The sequence below is a fragment of the Nothoprocta perdicaria genome, unplaced genomic scaffold (assembly GCF_003342845.1).
Source record: "Nothoprocta perdicaria isolate Ctin4 unplaced genomic scaffold, notPer1 scaffold_265, whole genome shotgun sequence".
NCBI classification, from domain to species: domain Eukaryota; kingdom Metazoa; phylum Chordata; class Aves; order Tinamiformes; family Tinamidae; genus Nothoprocta; species Nothoprocta perdicaria.
In genome coordinates, this window is record NW_020455494.1 from 199,251 (window position 1) to 219,866 (window position 20,616).

At 36.1% G+C, this 20,616-nt stretch overlaps 1 protein-coding gene across 5 annotated transcripts in view; it reads right to left on the minus strand.

Annotated features, from left to right (window-relative positions):
• Positions 1–3,463: 3,463 nt before the first annotated feature.
• The window catches only part of SMC2 (structural maintenance of chromosomes 2), a 17,877-nt gene continuing 724 nt past the window's right edge, over positions 3,464–20,616 (minus strand). For 2 of the 5 annotated variants that reach the window (XM_026040774.1, XM_026040775.1), the window contains exons 2-25: positions 20,368–20,598; positions 19,938–20,087; positions 19,187–19,309; positions 18,207–18,245; positions 17,931–18,041; positions 17,752–17,796; positions 16,923–17,156; positions 16,178–16,327; positions 15,273–15,506; positions 14,384–14,543; positions 13,740–13,857; positions 12,862–13,000; positions 12,496–12,615; positions 11,971–12,175; positions 11,135–11,270; positions 9,944–10,068; positions 8,871–9,064; positions 8,435–8,578; positions 7,964–8,158; positions 7,220–7,420; positions 6,438–6,554; positions 5,608–5,768; positions 4,450–4,597; positions 3,464–4,008 (exon numbers count right to left, since the gene is read on the minus strand). In XM_026040774.1, coding sequence (XP_025896559.1) covers positions 3,814–4,008; positions 4,450–4,597; positions 5,608–5,768; positions 6,438–6,554; positions 7,220–7,420; positions 7,964–8,158; positions 8,435–8,578; positions 8,871–9,064; positions 9,944–10,068; positions 11,135–11,270; positions 11,971–12,175; positions 12,496–12,615; positions 12,862–13,000; positions 13,740–13,857; positions 14,384–14,543; positions 15,273–15,506; positions 16,178–16,327; positions 16,923–17,156; positions 17,752–17,796; positions 17,931–18,041; positions 18,207–18,245; positions 19,187–19,309; positions 19,938–20,087; positions 20,368–20,535 — 3,612 coding nt within the window. In that variant the 5' untranslated portion in view covers positions 20,536–20,598 and the 3' untranslated portion in view covers positions 3,464–3,813. Of the gene's footprint in view, positions 4,009–4,449; positions 4,598–5,607; positions 5,769–6,437; positions 6,555–6,708; positions 6,782–7,219; positions 7,421–7,963; positions 8,159–8,434; positions 8,579–8,870; positions 9,065–9,943; positions 10,069–11,134; positions 11,271–11,970; positions 12,176–12,495; positions 12,616–12,861; positions 13,001–13,739; positions 13,858–14,383; positions 14,544–15,272; positions 15,507–16,177; positions 16,328–16,922; positions 17,157–17,751; positions 17,797–17,930; positions 18,042–18,206; positions 18,246–19,186; positions 19,310–19,937; positions 20,088–20,367; positions 20,599–20,616 lie in introns of those variants that run through there. The other 3 variants (XM_026040776.1, XM_026040777.1, XM_026040778.1) reach the window with 3 other exon arrangements.

A 20,616-nucleotide genomic window follows, 5' to 3' on the forward strand; every position in this document is an offset into this window, starting at 1 on the left:
TTAGCCGTCTGGTTTTTATCCATGGAAGGGAGGGATGTAATCAGTGCACACCTGGTAAGAGAACTTGGGCAAAAATGGGCAGATCTGTCCGACTGTGGCACTTCTGTAGCAGAAACCTCAGCATCGGATACTCGGTAAGACGCATCTTGTGCTGGAGTCGGTCAGCGAGCAACTCCCTGGTGCGGAGAGCTGGTGCTATAATGCTCTGATTTACACCTTGTTGCAGGGAGCTGCGTTTTGTTTACATGCAGTTTGAACTGTTAAGCACAGTTGTAAATTTTAAAATCTTATTGGGGAGAAAAACAAATCACTTTATGATCTCGTTGAAATCTTGCTCATCATGACATGTGGTGTCATGAGTGCTCAGTTTTTTCTGGATCAGTATTACCAGTGATGCTTTTGCTGTAGCAGTTTCTGTCTGACTCGTTTTTTTGTGGGTTTCTTCGTTTGTTTGTGTTTTGGTTTTGGGTTTTTTTTTGGTGTTGGTCAGCATTACAGTTACAGAAAAGCAAGACTCTCCAGGTCTCTGGTAATTTGATTTTTCACTGTGGACTGTAGTGTGCAGAGGCAATGCCTGATACGGGCAAATGACTATGAGTAGAGTAACTCTAATAGTGGTCAATAGCAACTTGTATTTCACTAATGGGGATTTAAACTATATCAAAGAGCTCGTTTGAGGAAATCTAAAACCAGCTGAATTAACAACCCTGGCTGAGATTGTTAGGGCGGTTAGAGGTTTCTCTGTGAATCACAAAGCAATATGTTCTTGTGTGGTTACAGGATCGATTCAGAGACCCTCTCTGAAGGATGTGCCTATACACAAAACCTACCTGCACCAGAGTTAATTCWGCCACAGGTTTGATTTCCTCTCCTGCTCATTTGTAAACTTGACAGGATTAAAAAAAAAATAAAAAATAAATAAATTGTGGCCTTCCTAGAGTTTTTCCTCTAAAAGTGATTGCACTATGTAAAACACACTGTACTACTTAGCCCAGCGTGGGCGTTTCGTGTGCTGCTGCGCTGCTGCTTTGTGCACCCGGAGCGAGGTGTGCGCTTGGACATTAGCGCRCCTCCTACCCAAGAGCTGCTGTTGCTTACGTGGATGTATATTGAGAAACGTTTTCTAGTGTTGCAAGGTCTCCATCAAACTCACTGCATTCTGTACGTGGCTGTTGAAGTATGTAAAGGGATTGATTGAAAGGAAACCCTCCTGCTTACCAAAAAGGTAAAAACTAAATAAAGTTGCATGACCTGTCCTTGGAAGAAACTCGTGTTTGTTTTCTGTCTGTGCCCCTTTCACAGTATTTCCATCCTCTTAYGTTCAAAGCAAACCTGTGTGTTGTGCTCTTAGCTGGTGTGTTTGTGCTTTCCAAACATGCAAAGCCAGATTCCTGCCTTTCATTCACAGAGCATCCCAGCGAAGCGATGCCGTTTGTCTTGGTGGAGGGATAACTCACAGCATGGGGTTTTTTTCACTCCCTGTCAGATTAGCTTTTATTTCAACAACTAACTCATTTCTCACACTTCCAAGGAGGAGGTTTCTGCAGACTATGGAATTAATTCCTATGTGAACATCTGACTGACTATCAGCATGTGAGGAATCTGTCCCGTTTCCACTAGAGAAACATGCAGTGACAGTGAGGTGAAACATTCCAGAAATAGGTCAGTTTAGGGTACACTGACCCTGCCTGAAACAGGAGCACATGAGGGCTCCTTTTCTGCAGTGATTGCTGCTCTTGAGGTCACAGCTGTGAGATTTGAATTAACTAGAGGATGGTTTTTCTGAGATAAAGCCAGTTGGTTTGAGCTAATGCCAACCAACCACCCTGGGAAGTATCGCTCGGACACTGTTTAAATGGAAGCTGATTGAAAAGGAGTCCCAAACTCCAGCTGTGAAAGTCAGGGCCTCAGCAAAGCTGCACTAGTCCCAGGCAGAAAATGGTCATACCTGCAGTGGAAACAGGCAGAAACAAATTTGTATGGGATGCTGACAGAGTTAATGCATTTTGTGGTTTGAATCACACTGCGAGCTGCTGGAGGGAAATCACGGCACCGGGGGCCCCGCAGAACCTCAGTGCCACCTTCCTCGTGCAAGTGCGAGAGGAACCRCAAGGCAGATGCTCTGCTGGACCTTGTGCTTGTGACGAAGGAAGGACCAGTTGGAGGTGGGAAGGCTGGGGGCAACCAGGGCTGCAGTGACCATGAGGTGATGGATCCTGCTAGGAGGGAGTGGGGCAGGATCACAGCCCTGAAATTGAGGGCAGATTTTAGCCTCCTTGCAGAGCTGCTCAGAAGAAGCCYGTAAGATAGGACTGCAGGTGGAAATGGGGGTCCAGGAAAGATGGTTGGAGGCCAAGGTCTGTTTGGAGTTTAAGCTGGCCAGGAATGTCAAGGACTGCAGGAAGGACTTCCTCAAACACACCAATAGCAAAAGGAAGGCCGGGAAACGGCCGGCTGCCGGCAGGGCCCAGGACGCAGAGAGGATGGGTGCTGGATTCCTTCCCGGCCTCAGCGCATCCTGCTGAGAGCCCTCACTCAGCCCCAGCCCAGGGCATCRAGGCTTTCCCTTGGTGGAGGCAGATGGGAGGAGTTCCGTTTTACAAACCGGATCACGAGCACGTGCTGAGCCAACGTTACTGCAAGGCCACTCTCAAACATCCTTGAAAAGTCACAGGGAGCCCTTTGTGCCCAGGGMCGGGAGGAGAGGCCAGAGGCCAAATGAAACAGCTACTGTGAGCCCTGGAGCAGGGTGTGCTGGGCGGCTGCTCCATCGTCCTGAGGCTGGAAATCCCTTTGGACACTGTCCTTGACACCCTCCCTGCCCCCCAATGACTCTACCTGGGCTGTGGGGCTGGATGAGGGACAGTGGTGCAGGGAGGAAGGGACCTTCTCCCCTCCAACAGCAGGGACTGCAACGGCTTCTTCATGAACCAGGACAGCAACCGGCTCAGGTTAGAAGCTGGATTTTCTGATTTGAGGGTTAAAGAGTCTTAGTTAGGAGGAAAAAGTGTTTTAAACAAGATTGATTTGTTTTTCTGGAGCCTGAGAAACACAAGGGCCGTGAAGATTGAGTGTTTGCCCACTTAAATTTGAGTCTAGAGGAGCCAGCTTTGCTACAGCCCCCCCGCTGAAGAAACCCAGCTGCAGCAAGTCTCGCTTTACCTTTCATGTTCCTTGTAAAAAGAAGAAAAACATAAGTGAAGAGAAAATTACAAGTTAGCATTTTCCAAATGTTTGCAGTTTCTATGAATGCTGTAACCCAGAGTTCACAGACTGCAGAGAACTAAAGAATGAGGGTTTAATGAATAGAAGTTCAGAATTGATAAAAGATGTTCACTTATTAAAATGCACATATAGAATCAGAAATTATTTATTAAAAAATACATTCATAGAGAAAATTGTRAAGTATTCATCACTCAATTATCTTGCTTAAGAAAAAAGTTACAGTAGTTAAAAGCTGTCACCTTTTTCCTATGGACTGACAAGAAAAATACAGGACTTATACTTGGCGATAAGGTTCCTAAACTCCTTAAAATATTATAAGTAGTATTAGATCCTTTCTGCATCTGTTCAAAGGCTATAGTTACTCTTGTTCCTCTGCAGAGCAAGCTACTGCTAACATGCATTTGTTCGGAAACACTAAGAAATGCAAATTGAAAGTACATCAAGTGGTCAGTTCTGTGAGCATTAAAAGCAATCTGCCATAAAGAGATAGAAGGTGCAGATGTGAAATAAACTTTACCTAGAAGCAATTTAAAATGTAGCACTACCAATAAAGTTCGTCCCTGTGGGTTTGCCCACGAGGTCCCCGTGTTAGTTGGCGAGGATTCCCCGTCCTGGAACCTTCTCCTTCGGCAGCCCCTTGCTCTCTTTGCTGCTGGTCGCTGTCTTGTTTCTGCTCTGAGTTTGGTCGTATCTTGCGACCGTGGAGACCCCGTCCACAAACTTGGTCTTGTAGAGGACATTTGCATTGTTGAACATCCCATCCTTCAAGGATACCACGATAAACTACAAACAAACAAACAAACAAACGCTTAATGGGGTAAATGCTGCTATTTGAGTGAGGTACTTAGCAACTGAAAGAGTCTCATAGAAAGATCCTACTACTTGACTATGATTGTGGCGCTAGTTCTTCAACATACAGAACACAACTGAACCACATCAGAATGAGCCATGTAGGTGAACACCTGCTACTGCTCTCAGGTCTTGACACACCAGTCACTGCAAAACAATGTCACCAGGTTTATGCAAAGAATATGCAGCATCTTCCAAAGTCCCAAAACACCAATTAAATGATTTCACAGTACTGGTAACAAAAGTTCTTGCCACCAAGCAGAGGCAAGCATACTTTTCATGCTTGTTTCAACAGAGTCCAAAATAAGATAGCTGAATTCAACTGAAAGACCTTCAGATCAAGATAATAATAATGTGATACCCCAGTATCATTACCTGGGAGTGTCTGAAGTGGTTGTGCAGCATCTGTCCGATGTTCTGGGTATGAGAGAGGTCAAGGGCTGCATCCACTTCGTCCAGGATGTAAATTGGGGCAGGTTTGAAAAGAAGCATGGCTAAGATCAAAGACAAAGCCACCAGTGACCTAGGTTGGAGAAAAAGAGAATTACATTTTACCTTCTGGTTTGAAAAACTTTCTCTGATGAAAATAACAGTTTGGTTGAAAATCTCTCAAAAAGTTTCACGCTGAGAGTCCTAGAGAGTGTGAATGACAGCTCCTAACAACGAGGTTCGATTTTCCCATTTATGGGAAATGGGATAGAAATAACATTTTCTTCTGATAAAAGATAAAAGTGTACTTAGATTACGGTATTTATGTTTTTACCAGTTTTCAATTGTGAGACTTACAGTATGTACTGTTTCTAAAACTTAAAATTCTTGAAATCTTCAGGATATTTATTCTCCAGAAGATTTACCATCTTATATTTCCCCTTTTCCTAAATTCTGTTTTTACTGCTAAACTTGTCAGATTTTCCGTAGAAGCTGCTGTACTCCTGGGAAAGAGCTTGTAGCCTATGCAGCAGCTGAAATCTGTCCTAATGGTACTAAAGGAAAAACAGGTAAGAAAATCTTGTCACCATACTATTTTTGAATTCAGTTTTTGAACTTGCCTGCAGAGATTTTTGAGACTCAGAGATGGGAACATTTAGCATCAACACTAACTCCCTATTCCCTAGAGTTAATACAGTCAGAATTCATTTTTGTCACTTTTGTGGATTATTTTTCTGCTATTATATGCTAAGCAACACATTGTGTGTGATGTTCTAAGTCACATTCCTATTGTTTATAAACGTCTCTCATAGGCGTGTATATTAGTACATTTAACCTGAACTATATTATGCTTTCACTTTACCAATTTGCAATTGTGAGATTTACAGTACTGTTCCTAAAACTTACAAATCTATACTGATCGAGTATTAAACCAGATTAGAAAAGCAAAAAATGATTATTTTTACCTGGAAGGAGATTGGTCAAAACAGGAACTCCCTCCTTCCGGATAAAAGAGATTCATTTTTGCTTTGGGTTTATCACATACATAACTGCAACTTAAAAAAAAAAAAAAAAAGGAGAGAGTGAGACAGAGAGATCACAGACCTTTGGCCTCCACTAAGTTCTGTTAAATTTTCTTTCCATATGTTTCCTAAGGCCACTCTGAATTCCAGACCTTCTAAGATATTCTGACATTTAATTGCTGCCAGCATAGCCTTGGCTCCTGGTAGTAACGTGGAGAAAATTGAACCGAAGTCTTTGTTCACCTAGAAGTCAAGAGAATCACAGATATTTGTAAAGACCTGAGACCTGCTGTGTGCTTCCAGTGAGAGCTGCAATGGCTAGACACGTTATGCTCTAGCTTTCTTGTCCAACTTAGCTCTTACATGATGATTAGCTCATTTTGGATATACGCCTGAATAAATCTTCTGAAAGGACAAGAACTTTGAATTGCTCCAATATTACTGAACTCACCAGAGTCAGGAGCTGTGGCCCAGGCCCACAGCCCCACAGTTGTTTAGGGCTGCTATATAGTCAAAACCAGGATTTTTATTCTGAACAGAGATTTAAGTACACAAAGAAGTTGGAGAAAACAGCACTATGATATCAGTCTATGTGTGAGGCAATGATTTCAGCATGCAAGTAGCTTAACCCTGTTTCTATCGGCAAACAGTGAAAAAAAGGTAACCTAATTTTCTGTTGTCTTTATAGGTGTCAGACCCAGTTCATCTTTAGTTACAGAAGTAAGAGGAAAATGTAGAAGAAAAAGCAGTATTTTTGTAATCTAGATACAAGGGAATGGAGACTAGTTCAGGAATAAGATTTTAATAGAAATATTCAAAACTTACATGTCTATACTAATACTAAACTAAGGAACTTGACTGTCAAGAGAAAACATATTCTAAAAGGTGAAAAGGAGATTTTGAGGGGCATACCTTTTGCCAAGCAATGTACAAAGCTTCATTTTTCTTCTGGTCAAGCTCTTCAATAGTTGCAAGAATTTTAGACTTGTCATTCTCAACAATTCTTTTTTTCTTCATTAAGTCATTGTACTGGTGCAATGAGAATGATTTCAATATATTTTGAGCAAATTTCATAAAAATTATAGAAAATTAAACTGTACGTATGAAAGCTATTATTCACAAAATTGAAATTACAAGCATTCACTTAACCACAGCAGGATTCAGGTTTAGGATATTATTTATATTTTACAAGTCTTGAAGAACAAGTAAGGTTAAAATGTCAGCTGATTTACAGCTTTTACACAGTCCTGAATTACCTTTAGGATAGAGATGAAAGGTTGCAGATTTAAAAAAAAAAAAAAAAAAAAAAAAAAAAAAAAAAAAAAAAAAAAAAAAAAAAAAAAAAAAAAAAAAAAAAAAAAAAAGATAATTAAGTATGTAATTCTAAAATACTTCAATGGATACTCTAAAACTCTCTTATTGTTGCTGTAGACAACTTAGAATAAATACACTGATGTAAGGGAAGGAATGAAATCAGACTTTTTACTGTCCAAAGTTAACAGAGTATGCCTAACCTGGATTATTAAACGCACAAATAGTTTAATCATGTAAAATTAGTATCAAAGCTTCTCCTGAAGATGTCCTGTTATGACATGAATTTTTACTATTAGTCTTAGGGGCATGCAGCAACTGAGTATATTGAAAACAGCGAGCTAAACTACCTAACCTCTAAGGATAAAGCACAGAACATTTACCCTCTCTTCTGCCTCAGAAAGCATATTCATGGCTCTCATGTTCACGTTTTGTCCCAGCTTCTCTTTCTTCTCTTGCAATTTCTGGAGCTTCTGACCAGCTTCTTTTGGATTGTTAGTTTTGAAGTCGTAGGCTGTGTTTGGCTGACCGAAGAGCGGCTTCTCTGAAGCTATCCATTCATATTCTTTCAACATTTTGGCTACCTGCAAATATACGAGTAGTAAACATACTGAGGCTGTATTTTTTTAAAAAAGAATTAGCAAATTAACATCCTAAAATTATTATACAACATTATGTTTATCCCAACCCATCATGCATGGGTATCTTTACAAGATTTCACATGATTTCCAAGATGGCAAGAGAATCAAACATTTAAGGGATTTTCTGTATGTATTTGACACTTACTGCTTGAAACTCTTGTTTTTCCTTATTTGGGTAAGACACTGCTATTGACTTTTCATGTTAGCTTTTTTAAAATTAGTATCTGATTGGTCCAAAAGATCAGTTTTCTTTTCATTGACTGTCTTTCTATTCTGGTCTGTTTTCTGCAAGTCTATACTCATGAGCTCTTTTACAACCCAGAGATGAACTCTTAAAATTTCCATTGCTTTTTGCTTAAAATTTTTCATAGAAAGATCTACCAATATGACAGTGCSTAGTATAAAAGTCTAACCTCTTTGCCTGCAGTGAGGGAAATAAGCGCTTTTATTTACTTAGATGCAAGGAAAAGCACATTTTTCAAATACCTTAGCAGCAGCTTCAGCAGCTTCTTGCTCGTGTTTACTGATGTTGTGTTCTAACTCTTTGACTTTCAGCTGCAATTCATTGTTCTGTTCTCTGTATGCTACAGTCTCTGCAGATTTGTCTTTTATTTCTTGATCCTGTACAGCAATGATTTCCTTCTGCTTGGCCAGCTCCTTCTGAGCTTTCTCTACAGACTCCTGGAAAAAATATAGGAATGGCATGGATTAGATCTCCTCTTTTTAAATAAACTGCTGTTAGATACGTGGTAAGACAAAAAAAAAAAAAAAGACAGAAAAAAAAATCCCACAAAAACCATAATAAAGCCAAAAAATAACTACTTAGACAAAACATGCGTTCTGAGAAAAAAAAAAGGTCCAGATAAAATCCAAACGAGATGCACCTTATAATTAAAGCTTTTAAGGTTGATACCTCAAATCACATCGAACCTAAAAATGAAACACATTCACTTTTACCTTGTTCTTGGACACTTCAGCTGCCATAGCATTAACCTGTTCCTGGAAGGACTTGATAGCTTCATTTGCAGCCTCCATCTGTTGTTTATAGGAGCACTGTTCTCGTTTTAACTCTTCAAGCTCCAGAACTAAGGCATCAACTTCCTAAATAATTGTGTTCAGAGTACAAAAGGTTACATTTAAATGGCAACAGTAATTCCCAGATCAATGTAAAAAAAATGCTGCACAAAACACCTGTAGAAAATGTCATAGTGTCTGTTCTTCCGCAGTACAATTATCTCACAAAAGCGAATAAGCAATTTCTTCATGTCAGTAATTACAAATTCATGTTTTCTGAAACTGATGATACAAAAATTTTAGGAGAATCAAATTTTTGCAGCTCTATTTTGCTTATTGCAAAAGCTTTTTGTAGGAGAATTGCTAACACAGATTTTACCTGCTGCTTTTCTTTCATTTTTTTGCTTGAGGCATCTGCTTTTTTCTTTGTGTCATCCAGTTTCTGCTGGGCATCTTTTAGTTCTTTTTCCCGCTCTGCTTCTGCATTTTTCATTTTGTTCTCCAATACTTTGTATTTTTCTTCTGCTTTCTTTTGACTCTCTTTAGCTTTCATTAAAGTTTCTTCACACTGCTCTGAATCAGTAATACAGCACTTAAATTGGACATTGTTCTCGTCCTTAGGTTTACATACTTAATTCCAGCTGAAATCATCTGTCTTTCTCTATTAGATAAAAAGCTTGCTAATTATTGCAGTCAGCTATTTTAACGATTGCTCTTTTAAAGACAGCACGCTACTGCTATCAAGTAGTGGTAAGGCAGCAAAGAGAAACGCATCCAACCGCCAAAGATTCAAAACAAACAAAAGAAATCACACACACACAGAGTCAAGAATTATTAATCAAATGGCTACAAAATAAGTAACATATTATCTTTGATATATCAGCTCTACCCTCTATTTTTCCTTTAAATGTCTGCTTAMTGTTGCAGTTCCTTCCTTTTACATTGCTCCCTAGCTATATGAACAATATTTTTCCAATGATTTCTTATCAAATCACTTATATTGCAAACTGAAGATACCTAAAACCAATGAATTTTGGTGAGATGTGCACGACAGGAGGGAGACAATAAAAAACAAAAAGAAAACAAACAATAACAGCAGCATAACCACACTTATATAAAGGATTTTATTCCAAATATGAATCAACCTCCGTGCAACATCATTTTTCTAGTTATTATAAAGGATATAAAATTCCAATAAGTATACAAGCAATATTGCAAGAGAATGAACTTTACTTTCAGAATTTAACTTTGTCAGAATCTCTCCATATGCTAATCAACTACAATTTTTATTTGTTTTATATTCCAAGATACTCTAAGACAGTATTTTGAAAGCTAGAAATATGTGCTTTGAGAAGCAAGTATTTTGCTGTGGAGACATCTGGATGTTCATGGCAATATCCATCTCATTTTCAGCAATAATTTTTCAGTTAAATTAGAAGAGATTTGTCTCACCAATGGTTTTCTTCAGGGCATTCAGTTCTTCCTCTTGTTTGTGATAAGCACTCTGCTGAAGCTTGGCTTGCAGTAGTTCTACTTCTTCGGACTTCATCTCCCACTGCTGCTTCAATTGTTGGTACCTTTGGGGAGAACAAGCGATAAACTCTGCTTTTATGAAGGGTTCCCAGCACTCAGCTTCTATGTTGAAACATAGAAATACAGAAGAATTTATATTCCCAGTCTAAGATGCAGTGAGATACAATGATGCACTGGACAAGTGACAGCACTGACAACTACCTGCTTATGAAGCTCGTAAGGGCTATGAAACAAACAAGCCCACATAGATAAGTGTCTGATATTGTTTCTTTAGGGACCATCATGAAGTATAAGTATGTGCAATTCAATACAGTAAGTGTAAGTATGTACAATTACTATATATGTGGACTCAAAAGATACATAACAACAAGTGCAATAGATGAGTGAGTCTGGCAGCAATTCAGAGGTCAKGTTTTTCAACCAGCAGGATGAAATATTTTAGACAGAAATACTAAAGGAAAATTACAACCGAGTAAAACCAGCTTTTTCCTTTGGCCATATTTCTGAAAAGTGATCATGATGACAGATTAAAAAAAAAAAATTGAAAAATAAATCCACAAATAAATATCATACAAAACCCACAGCCTTCTTATGGTATTTTATAGGACAAACCAATTATAGGTTATTATCCATCTGTCAAAAGTATCTACATAGTTAATTAAAGCTGAAATCAAAGTACCTGAGAACAACTATTCTTAAAATATTGTAATTTAAGTCTTTTCAACAGTATCTGCCAGAAATTCTCCTCTAGCAGCCGTATTTTTTCTGATAGCTCAGACTTCTTCCAAGAATCTGTAACAAAATATGACTGAGGCAAATCTATTCTTTGGTATATTTAATGTGAACTTTGGAAACTTTGAACATATTTCAAATAGATGATATCACATGATAAAATTGTTTTTATTTGTTTAAACCATTATTGTTATCCAAAGTCAAGTTTGTTGGTTCCTTCTGTTTTTCCTGTAAATTGTATCCAACAATTTCTGTTGGATAGAAAAGAGTTCATCTGTTCTGCATAGAGAGTACAAGAGACCTGATGTCCTCTAAAAGTCTTTCTTAGAATTACAGTCATATAAAAAATAACAGGTATTTATATAAGATAGCACTTACTTTTCAGCAACATTCTTTAAATTTGCCAGCTCTTTTTCTACAGCTTCAAGTTCAGATTCCTTTGCTGCAAGTTCTTTTTCAACCTTTTTAATTTCTTGAAGTTTAGACAATATTGGTACAGACTGTGAACTTGAACCTGTTAACAAAATAAAAAGCAAAATCAAGCTATTTGAAATCAGTCTAGTGAATTCAGCACCAGCAACTAATAAAATCTAAATCATATTGATAAGGCAGACTGCAGATTCATATTAGTTACAAAAGAAAACAGTAAGACAGCAAATAAAAAGCAAACAACCCAAAACAAACATGAAACCACAAAAAATCTGGAAAGATTTAAAATGACTCTCAGTTGTGATAGAGCACCTTTCAGTACGAAAGGTACCGTCCCCAAAATTCTAAATACTAAAAATACATTTTAAGTATTTAAAAAAAATATAATATATATTTATCTATTTTATATACATTTTAATGTAAAATACACCAACTTTTCACTTTCATTTACCTCATATACAAGTGCCTAAATTTAAAGTATTTCTTCTCAATATTCCTTAAGAGGTTTCTGAAGTCAAATAAGTATTTAAGTATTTAAAATCAAAAGTTCTTTATGCAAATAGTTTGTCATTGCTGTTCCTTTTCCTATTCAAATTACATTCCAAATTCAGTTTAAAGAGATACAGAACATGTCTTTGCTCAAAGAGATCATATTATTCTATATATGAGTCTAACTACAATTTCACTGCTCATTTTTATATTAAAAAAGCAAACAATAAACATGCAGAGCAGGAAGCAAACCAACACAAACACGGTATTATCATAAGAACAAAAACAGTAGTTGCCTCCACTTAGAGTGCCCCGGGGGTCAAAAGTTTCTCCATCGAGCGTAACACTTTTTATCATTATTCTTTTGTCAAAGGTCACTCTCTTGGCATTAGTCATGTTGTCACAAACCAAYGTTGTTCCAAACACATATTCCATGGCCTTCTGCAGTTCAGGTTCATATTCAACTAGACAGAGCGCCAAATGCAAGCTATCATTGCCAACCTAGGAATTGAAAGAAACGAAGTTAGTATGCCTAATATTATAAGCTTTTGCAATTCCATTTCTGGCATCTTTTGATAAAGATACTTTGGAGGAACATTGCCATTTAAGAAAAAAATGTAATTAAGAATGAAATAATAATTAAACATTGTAAACTATGATGTAAACTAGGCATTTCAAAATTATAAAGTAAACAATTAGATCAGGAGACTCTCAAGCCCCAAAGAAATGTTCTTAGATATAAAACTATGAAGAGTGGGTTTTATCTATAAATATACAAATAAATAAAGATATCAAGCAAAATAAAGTACTTATTTACATACCAAGTTTTTGGCCAGTTTGATAGTTTCTTGTGCAATACACCTGGCTGAAATTTTGTTTAGCGGAATGACAGTGTATCGTCTCTTTAGTCCACCATTTTCCAAAAGTTTTTTACCAGTAACCTAGAGTAAAAAACATTATATAGCATACATGAATATATAATTCTTTTAAAATTAAGACAATATGAAATTGTAATAGGAATAATACAAGTTTACTGTTGTTAACAATTGTACTTGGCAGTACTGATCTAAAACATACACTCACCCAAAGTACTCTTAAGCAATCAGTTATAAAACACAAGATTTCTAACATGAATCACGTGACCTAACTYCAGTATTTGCACTTTCATATTAAATTAATAAGCATACCTCTGTGTCCACAACAATGTTATAGAGTTTTCCTCCAGCCACCACTTCTAGGGCTTTTGCTGTGGATATGTCTTTCACAATGATAAGACATGCAACAAGGCCTTTTACAAGGGTTCGATTCCAGTTTTTTTCTGGATCCCTTAAAATATAATTATTCATATCAGAGATATGGTTCTTTTCATGATTTCTTTAAAAAATTGTTATTAAAAATCATATGACTTATTATAAATGTATAAGAGATTTAAATTCTGATAGAAGAAAAAGGTTAACTGATGTAATTCACAACATTTTTTTCAACCAATCTTAYAATAAACCAGTACAACTACATGAATATGCAAATTCAATTTTTTTTTTCTTTTTTAAACTTAAAGTACATAACTTCATGCAAGTTTTTGACTGGCCAATAAAGTACAGTGTTGAGTTCACAACATGAATCTATTCATAATCTCTAGGGAAGACCTTACTGTGATATGTAACCACTAGGTTTCAGAGAGATCCAAACAGTAGTTTTCTTTTTTTTTTAAACAAACAAACAATCCAACAAAAATACTGAACTTTAAACTTGAGCTATTGCTTGCAAACTCCATCTTACATTTTTTTTTTTTTTTTTCAATTCAAGTGACTTTGATAAAACTGCAATTTACAAAGTTTTCCCTGCTGGTCATTAATTCAGCTAACATTTTCTGACCTTTAGGCGTCCCCTCCTACACTTGCCTCAGTTAAGATGATCACTATCCACAAATAAAAGGAGAAAAACAACAGCTAACAAAGCAATGGAATCATCCTAAATCACAAAACCCATGCCTAAAGTGCCCTAGGAAGCACTGTTCCTATTAGGAACACCTAAAATCTGTTTTAGGATCACCCTGAGACCTTACCTGTATTCAAAGTGTAGACTGGGGAACTTTGCCATTAAGCTTTCATGTAATTCTCTCAGCCGACTGATATCACAAGTCAATTCCTTCTTTTTTGATGAGAGTGTTTCTTCTTTCATGTCTAAGAGTTAAAGAAAAATAGCCCAATGAGTATCCAGAGCACAGATACAATGCAGATTAAAAAGTAGTATGCTACACTAATAAACTACATATATACAGAAGATAAAATAAGTACTTTCAATTGAGTATTTTTAAATTTCTAATTTAGTCAAAATACTAACACATTATGAAACATATGGAAAAGAAAGTCCCATATGCTTCGCTTCTCAGTGTTATTTCAAACACGAGGCATCATGCTTCTGAGCAGGATAACTTCAGCTTCTACAAATAAAGGTTACACCAAACGAGAAACAAATCTTTACTAGGAGTTTTAAGGGCAGAGAGGAAAGAGAAATCTAAATTGCTACCTTTCTTCTAAACTTAAACTCAAAATTTAGAGGTGTTGATTTCTGTGGAAAGTAATAGAATTGTAGTGCTTTTAATCAAAGAAATTTCCCTGGGCATGAAAGCAGCATACATGCTTTATAGATCCTTCTATATTCCTTCCCAGATTCCCCCTAAATTGTGCACCTAAGGTCTGTACAAACCTTCGTAGTTCAGCTTCTTCATTTCATTTTCAAGTTTTTCTTTCAGTTTTCTAACAGCTTCAAATGCTTCTTGATCTTTCTTGTAGCCCCCATCCATCTTTTTAACTTCGGCTTGTTTTGTCTTTAGTTCTTTTTGTGCGTATTTCAATTTAATTTCAGCCTACCAAAATAAGAACAAAGTTTTTCAAACAATCGCTATACGTATTTTAAATGCTTGCACTAATTTGCTGCTTGCACAGTTGGAGAAACTTCCCACCAGTTGAAGAAATGTGAAAACAAAAAGTATGAGATACAGTGTTTGTTTGTTTATCAGATGAATATGTCAATAAAAAGGAAGAAACAAGGTGAAACATTGACACACGCCTGCTGTCCTTATTTTCCAAGGCAAWCTTTTTTATTTGCTTTTCTTCAATGAGATAGGGAATGTTTACTTTTAACTTTGAAATTTTGAAGTCCTCAGGGAGAACTAGTACAGGAAAACTTAGGACAATTTTAAGAAAATATAAATGGTATGTGTTTTGATTGTGTGAATAGCACATGATTTAACCGAGTAAAAACAGGTCCTTTGAACTCTGTTCAGTCTCAGGCAACTTGATTCTGATCCCATTAGTTTTACTGTAGAAATAGCTTAACGCGAAYGCACATCTTGGGTTTTATGGATTTCTCCTTATCCACTACTGACAATGATGCAAGTAACATGGATCCTCAATTTTATCTTAAACACAAATTTCTTCTTTTTCTTATTGCAACACTATATGGATTTTTTATCCTTGTGAGGATTTTCACAACCTATTTTAGCAAAGAAATCACTTCAATGCACATGTCAACCTACATAAATTTCAAAAGAGGCAGAAAGGGTGCATGAGACAGGCAGAGCTTTGATGCTTACCTGTTTGGATTCTGTTACCGATTTGCTGATTTCATTTTTGCACATCATCATTTGCTCAGCAAGAGTAGCTTCTTCACCRTCATCGTTGCTGGATAGGCCAGCAGACACAGCATTAAAATATTTTTGTGCTGTGGCTAGAGCGTCTGCATCTTTTTTACTTGTTTCCTGTAAAGCATTTAGTCCTTCCTGAATTTTCTTTACTTCTTTCTCCTTTGACACTAATGCTTTAGAATCCTTTAACAAAATGGCGAGGGATAAAAAAATAAAAAGAGAGGTCAACTTTAGTTGCTTAATGTGAAATTTATATTGTTTCTATGAATGGTTTTGTCCGCTAGATTTCTATGACACTGTCAGATTGTGATTTTACACTGTCTTTGCACGTTTCAAACACGTACCTGCATTGTCAACATACTGAAGACTTGTGAGAAGATTAGAAATGTACAAAAGGATGACAACTGCCCAAGAACTTACACAAATAGTCATTTCTTACTAATATCTATCAAAAGATATTTAGTGTTATTCTTGCAATAAAAACTTTATCTTCAAGAATCTGAAGCCTGGAATTTTCCCTTAAATGTTAAGTTTACATTTTCAGAGTGCAAAACATTTAAAGTGTTATTGAGATCTTTCCTGAGTTTAAGAGAAAACTGACAATAGCCAAGAGTTCTACCTTCTACACCTACCCACCCTCCCACACACCGATACCACTTCTGTTTGTAATGGGAACAACTTATATCATACACAAATCAAGCAGTGTCTTCAGCATTTGTTTCTGCTTTCCTAATACCACCAATCTTGCAGATCAACTTTGAAAATGTAAGAACTCTTTTTTACATCCTTGCATTTGAAGAATGCATTTTCACTTTTAAAAGAATATGTAGAAAGAATATATACAAAGGTATTACCTCCTCCATACTTTTCAACAGTTCTTTACGTTTATTTTCTTCACTTTTTAAGTTTTGCATCTTGAGATCAAGAGCACTTTGTGCTCTAGTATCAACCCGCTGAATTTCTGAAAGGGCATGTTCTAATGAACGGAGTGTACCACCAAATTCCTACAATCAAACAGAAGAAATTGGTTCAGCTATGTTTAAACAGATGAAGATGAACATTTCAAGAGGCTGGGCAGGCAGCACATTCCAAGTCAAATGAGTCAAAAACATCTCTTCTTCAGCCAAAACTCTAAATTAGCCTGAAGCCATTTGCCTAGCACATTATCAGTTATCACCGAAAACTGTCCTTGTGAAAAAAACGCATCTAGGCATTTGAAACACCCTCAGACATCTAGTATCCAAACAACTATCCAATCTGCTACCCCAAAACTGGAGTTGAGTATTGGTTTCCTTGTTGAACAAATCCCATCTTATATATTTTTTTCAGACACCAACAAAATGGTGAAAAACACTCTGGCAAAATTTATTATTACTGCATGTACAGAGGAAAGAAGAGGAAATAAATTTTTCTATTACTTACAAAAATTGAAAATAAATCATTTTAATCAAAAACGAAACTGTTAAATGAATGTTTGTAGGCAACTGGTAATATATATTAAAAAGACAATACACTTTTTTTCTAGATTATGTGAATTTTTGTCATGCAATTCCTAAAATTAACATACTCAGATAATTGCATATCTGCTTTCCCACATACCTCATCTCTTTTCTTCTCTATTTCTGCTATTTCTTCAGTGAGTTGTTTTACTTTAGTTTCACTCTCTGCTATTGATTTCTGAAGCTTCTCTACATTAGCCTTCATGTCCTTTAATGCATCAGCAGAGCGCACCTTTGTCTCTTCAGCCAGAACAAACTGGTAAGCAACGTACAGTCGGCTTAAATGCTCTATTGCTCGTGTTACTTTTTGGTACTCCAGATAGGATGATCGTTCCTGAAAAGATGATGATAATAAYAATTATAATAATAAATATTACCTAGGACCATTATAGAAAGTTCCTTAGTGATTCTACTGCCTTTATCATTTGTTACAATGTATTTCTAATACCATTATTTGCTACATGAATGAGGATAAGAATGGTCTGTTTTCATGTTTTGCAGTATTTAAGTAGGAACACACGAAAGACTTTATGTTCAAAACTATATTTTCAGTATTGCACATCAAGGGCTTCCTCAGCAAGATCTTGGATAAAACCATGTTCATAAATTGACTATGAAGTGAAAATATCACCTTTAGACATCTTTTAAAGAACAAAGACACAATTTATTTACTATTTAGATGCGGTATTGTTTGTTTTCTTGMTTCTCCTTGCATTCCCTTCCAGAATTTCTTTCAAAACCTGAATGTCACATCTTCAGTATTTGGCCAGTAAAGGGTTTTTCAGACCACTGAGGGACTTCATAAAACTTGAAAACACGTTACTTTTTTAGCCACACACACTATTCTTTGGTCCTAAACACTAGTTCAGACAACTAAAACTATTTTTTCAATACTTTAAGGCCTCTGCTACCCTTCTAATCTTTAATACCTCTTTCAGCTTCTGTAAAGTTGGGGTGATCTCCTCCTCTAAGATCTGAAACAGAAGACATAATAAGTTTGAATACCTAGTTGCAGAGGTAGAAAAAAAAAGTATTCTATAAATCAAAAGCATGCTAGACTATTATGTTATCTTTAAGAAATGAAATATACACTTTCAACACACAGTACCCTTTTAATTTCTTTCAGTTTGGCTTCCTTTTTCTCTATGGTTTTCTGGGCAGCTATTTTCTTGCACTCATACATCCTAGTGCCAGCTGCTTCTTCAATCATAGCTAAAATCTAAAATAAAGCAATAGGACAGAAATGTGATTTTTTTTCATACCGAGTAAAAGTACAAAACTAAGATGAAGAACTTATGCCTCACAGCTTTGTCAAGATATTGATTATTATCATTCAAATTAAATCAGCAGAACTTGAGGAAAAAACCTTTCACAACATTCTTACCTCTGGTGGTTTCATATTCAGAACTTTGGTAATTCGCCCCTGGTGAAGAGACATGAAATAAGAATGGTGCTTATGAATCATGCTGTAATATAAAATATTCACTTTTACACGTTACATTACAAGCTCAAACACTTATTTATTGCCAAGATTTACTTCTATTTTCTTCTAGTTTTGCGTATATTCCTTTGTTTTTGAAAGATCAAACAAATGAGAATCATGCTTCTTAAAGCTGCAAAGGTAGTTTCAAGCTTACCAGCTGAAGTATTCTAAATTCCTACTTACATCCTAATAAAGCAATATTGCGCTTACTGACTTGCTGATTTGGAATAAACCCTTAAACACAGACTATCTGGAGATTTGGTTGCACGTCACTAGGGTGAAGTATGTATGTATATGTGTTCAAAATGGTTCTTTTTACAAGAAATTGCAACAACTCTATTGGGAAAATTAAATCCTGTTCGGTTTTAGTTGCTTGTGTCTCTGCTGATGATTATGAGAGCCTTTTCAACCAGACAGCTTTGTTAATGGCAACTTGAAAAAACAATTATCAACTCTGTACAAAATATTGTCTAACTTGAAACGAAAAAAATACTTYGTCTTTTATTGCAATAGCAAGAGAAATATGTCACTTGAAAATAGGCAAAAAAATTGCTATTGGCATCAAAAATGAGTTAATAAAAGAATTCCTTTAGACACTAATAAGTTATATATGATACTAATGCAGACATGTACTTTCATAAATTCTCAAAAAAAAAAACAAGTTTCAGGAGTAAAGGCAGAGCTGAAAACTGCATTTTATGGTCAAATCAGYTTAGCTGTGCTACAAACACACTTAACTACTGATAAATATTTGTAATTTTTACCCCATCAGAACCTGCTGTGTTAYGACTATAAAATGATCTGTTCTTCCACTCCCTCGCCTCCTTCAAGTTTTGGATAACTTCTGTTCTTTGGAGATTTTAGAAAGACATGCACAATACCTGCATTATAAGAAAGTGGGGATTATTGACATTGAGTCCAACAGAGCAAAACAGATCCTGCACACGAGTGTTGGTAGCATTTACACCATTTATAAGATATTTATTTCTACCTCCAATGACAACCTGGACAGAAAAAAGAAAAGAAATAAGTGATTCTAAAACAGCTTGATACTGTGACAATGAACTAAAAGAACCAGAACTTGAACAAATTCTAACTATGCATACAACACACATATAATTATACTTGACAGAAGAGAGATTCTATTAATCCAAACAGATATTTTAAACATCTGACTTAAAAGTAAGGGAAATTAGCCGCTAAGGTGATCATTTTTAATTTTGATGGAAAAAACAGATGCCACAACTTTTTATGTGATCTTAGAGCTTCTATGATCTTAGAAAACAAGTTTAACACACTGTTCACAAATTAAGGGATAAACAAAAAGAAAACAGAAGATAAAAAATAAATAGAATATAATTTAAGGAATGTTATTCCACTATAATTATACTCCTTTGCAAGTGCAAAAAATATATATATTGATATAATAAATTTCAAAATTGGAATTACTAAGGCAATTAATATTATTACCTGCTGCACTGTATCTATTTCAGTAGTTTGTTACTAATTTCACTTGAAGTATTTYTTTAACTGCAAAAAAGACCTCAGCGACTTAAACCACCTTTTTCTTGAGGGTCACTCTATTGGAAATGTTAGAAATACGCACAGGTGTCTTATCAGACAGAGACTCACCTGCCTAGATACGGTAATTTCGTCATTAGATTCAAATCCCAGGGGGCTTTGTTTCTTGTCAGAATTATCAAAGGTGATAGAAACAGTTGCTTTGGTAATTCCAGCTTGCCCATTTTTATAAACTAGATCTTGCAGGTTGGTAGCTCGTACCTAAATATAATGGAACAGATCTGTGCTTTTTTTTTTTTGAAACACAATCTCTGTATAGCTTCAGTGGGCATATTTTATGACACTGTATTATACTGACAAAATCTTAGTTTGAAGTTAGTACTAGAGCAAGAGCATTGATAAATTTTAGCATTGAAAACGTGAATAGGTAAATCACACTCACTCTTCCAGAAAAAAATATTCATGAGAATGGGAAAAAAAAAAGTCAACAACAGAAGAAACATATGATAAAAGAAATACAAGCCCACGACCACTGCTTTACCTGAGACAGGTTGGAGATGCCCAACAGGAAACAGATGGAGTCCAAGATGTTGGACTTGCCACTGCCATTCAAGCCAGTAATGGCATTGAATAACGGATCAAAATCGTTGATTTCTGTCCGCTGAGCGTAGGACTTGAACCCTTCGATAACTATTGTTTTTATGTGCATCTTCCTATGTTCCTAAAGGACGAGGCCAGGCAATAGTGAAAAGATCTTTGTATTCCTGTATTCCTAGGTATTTCAAAAGAA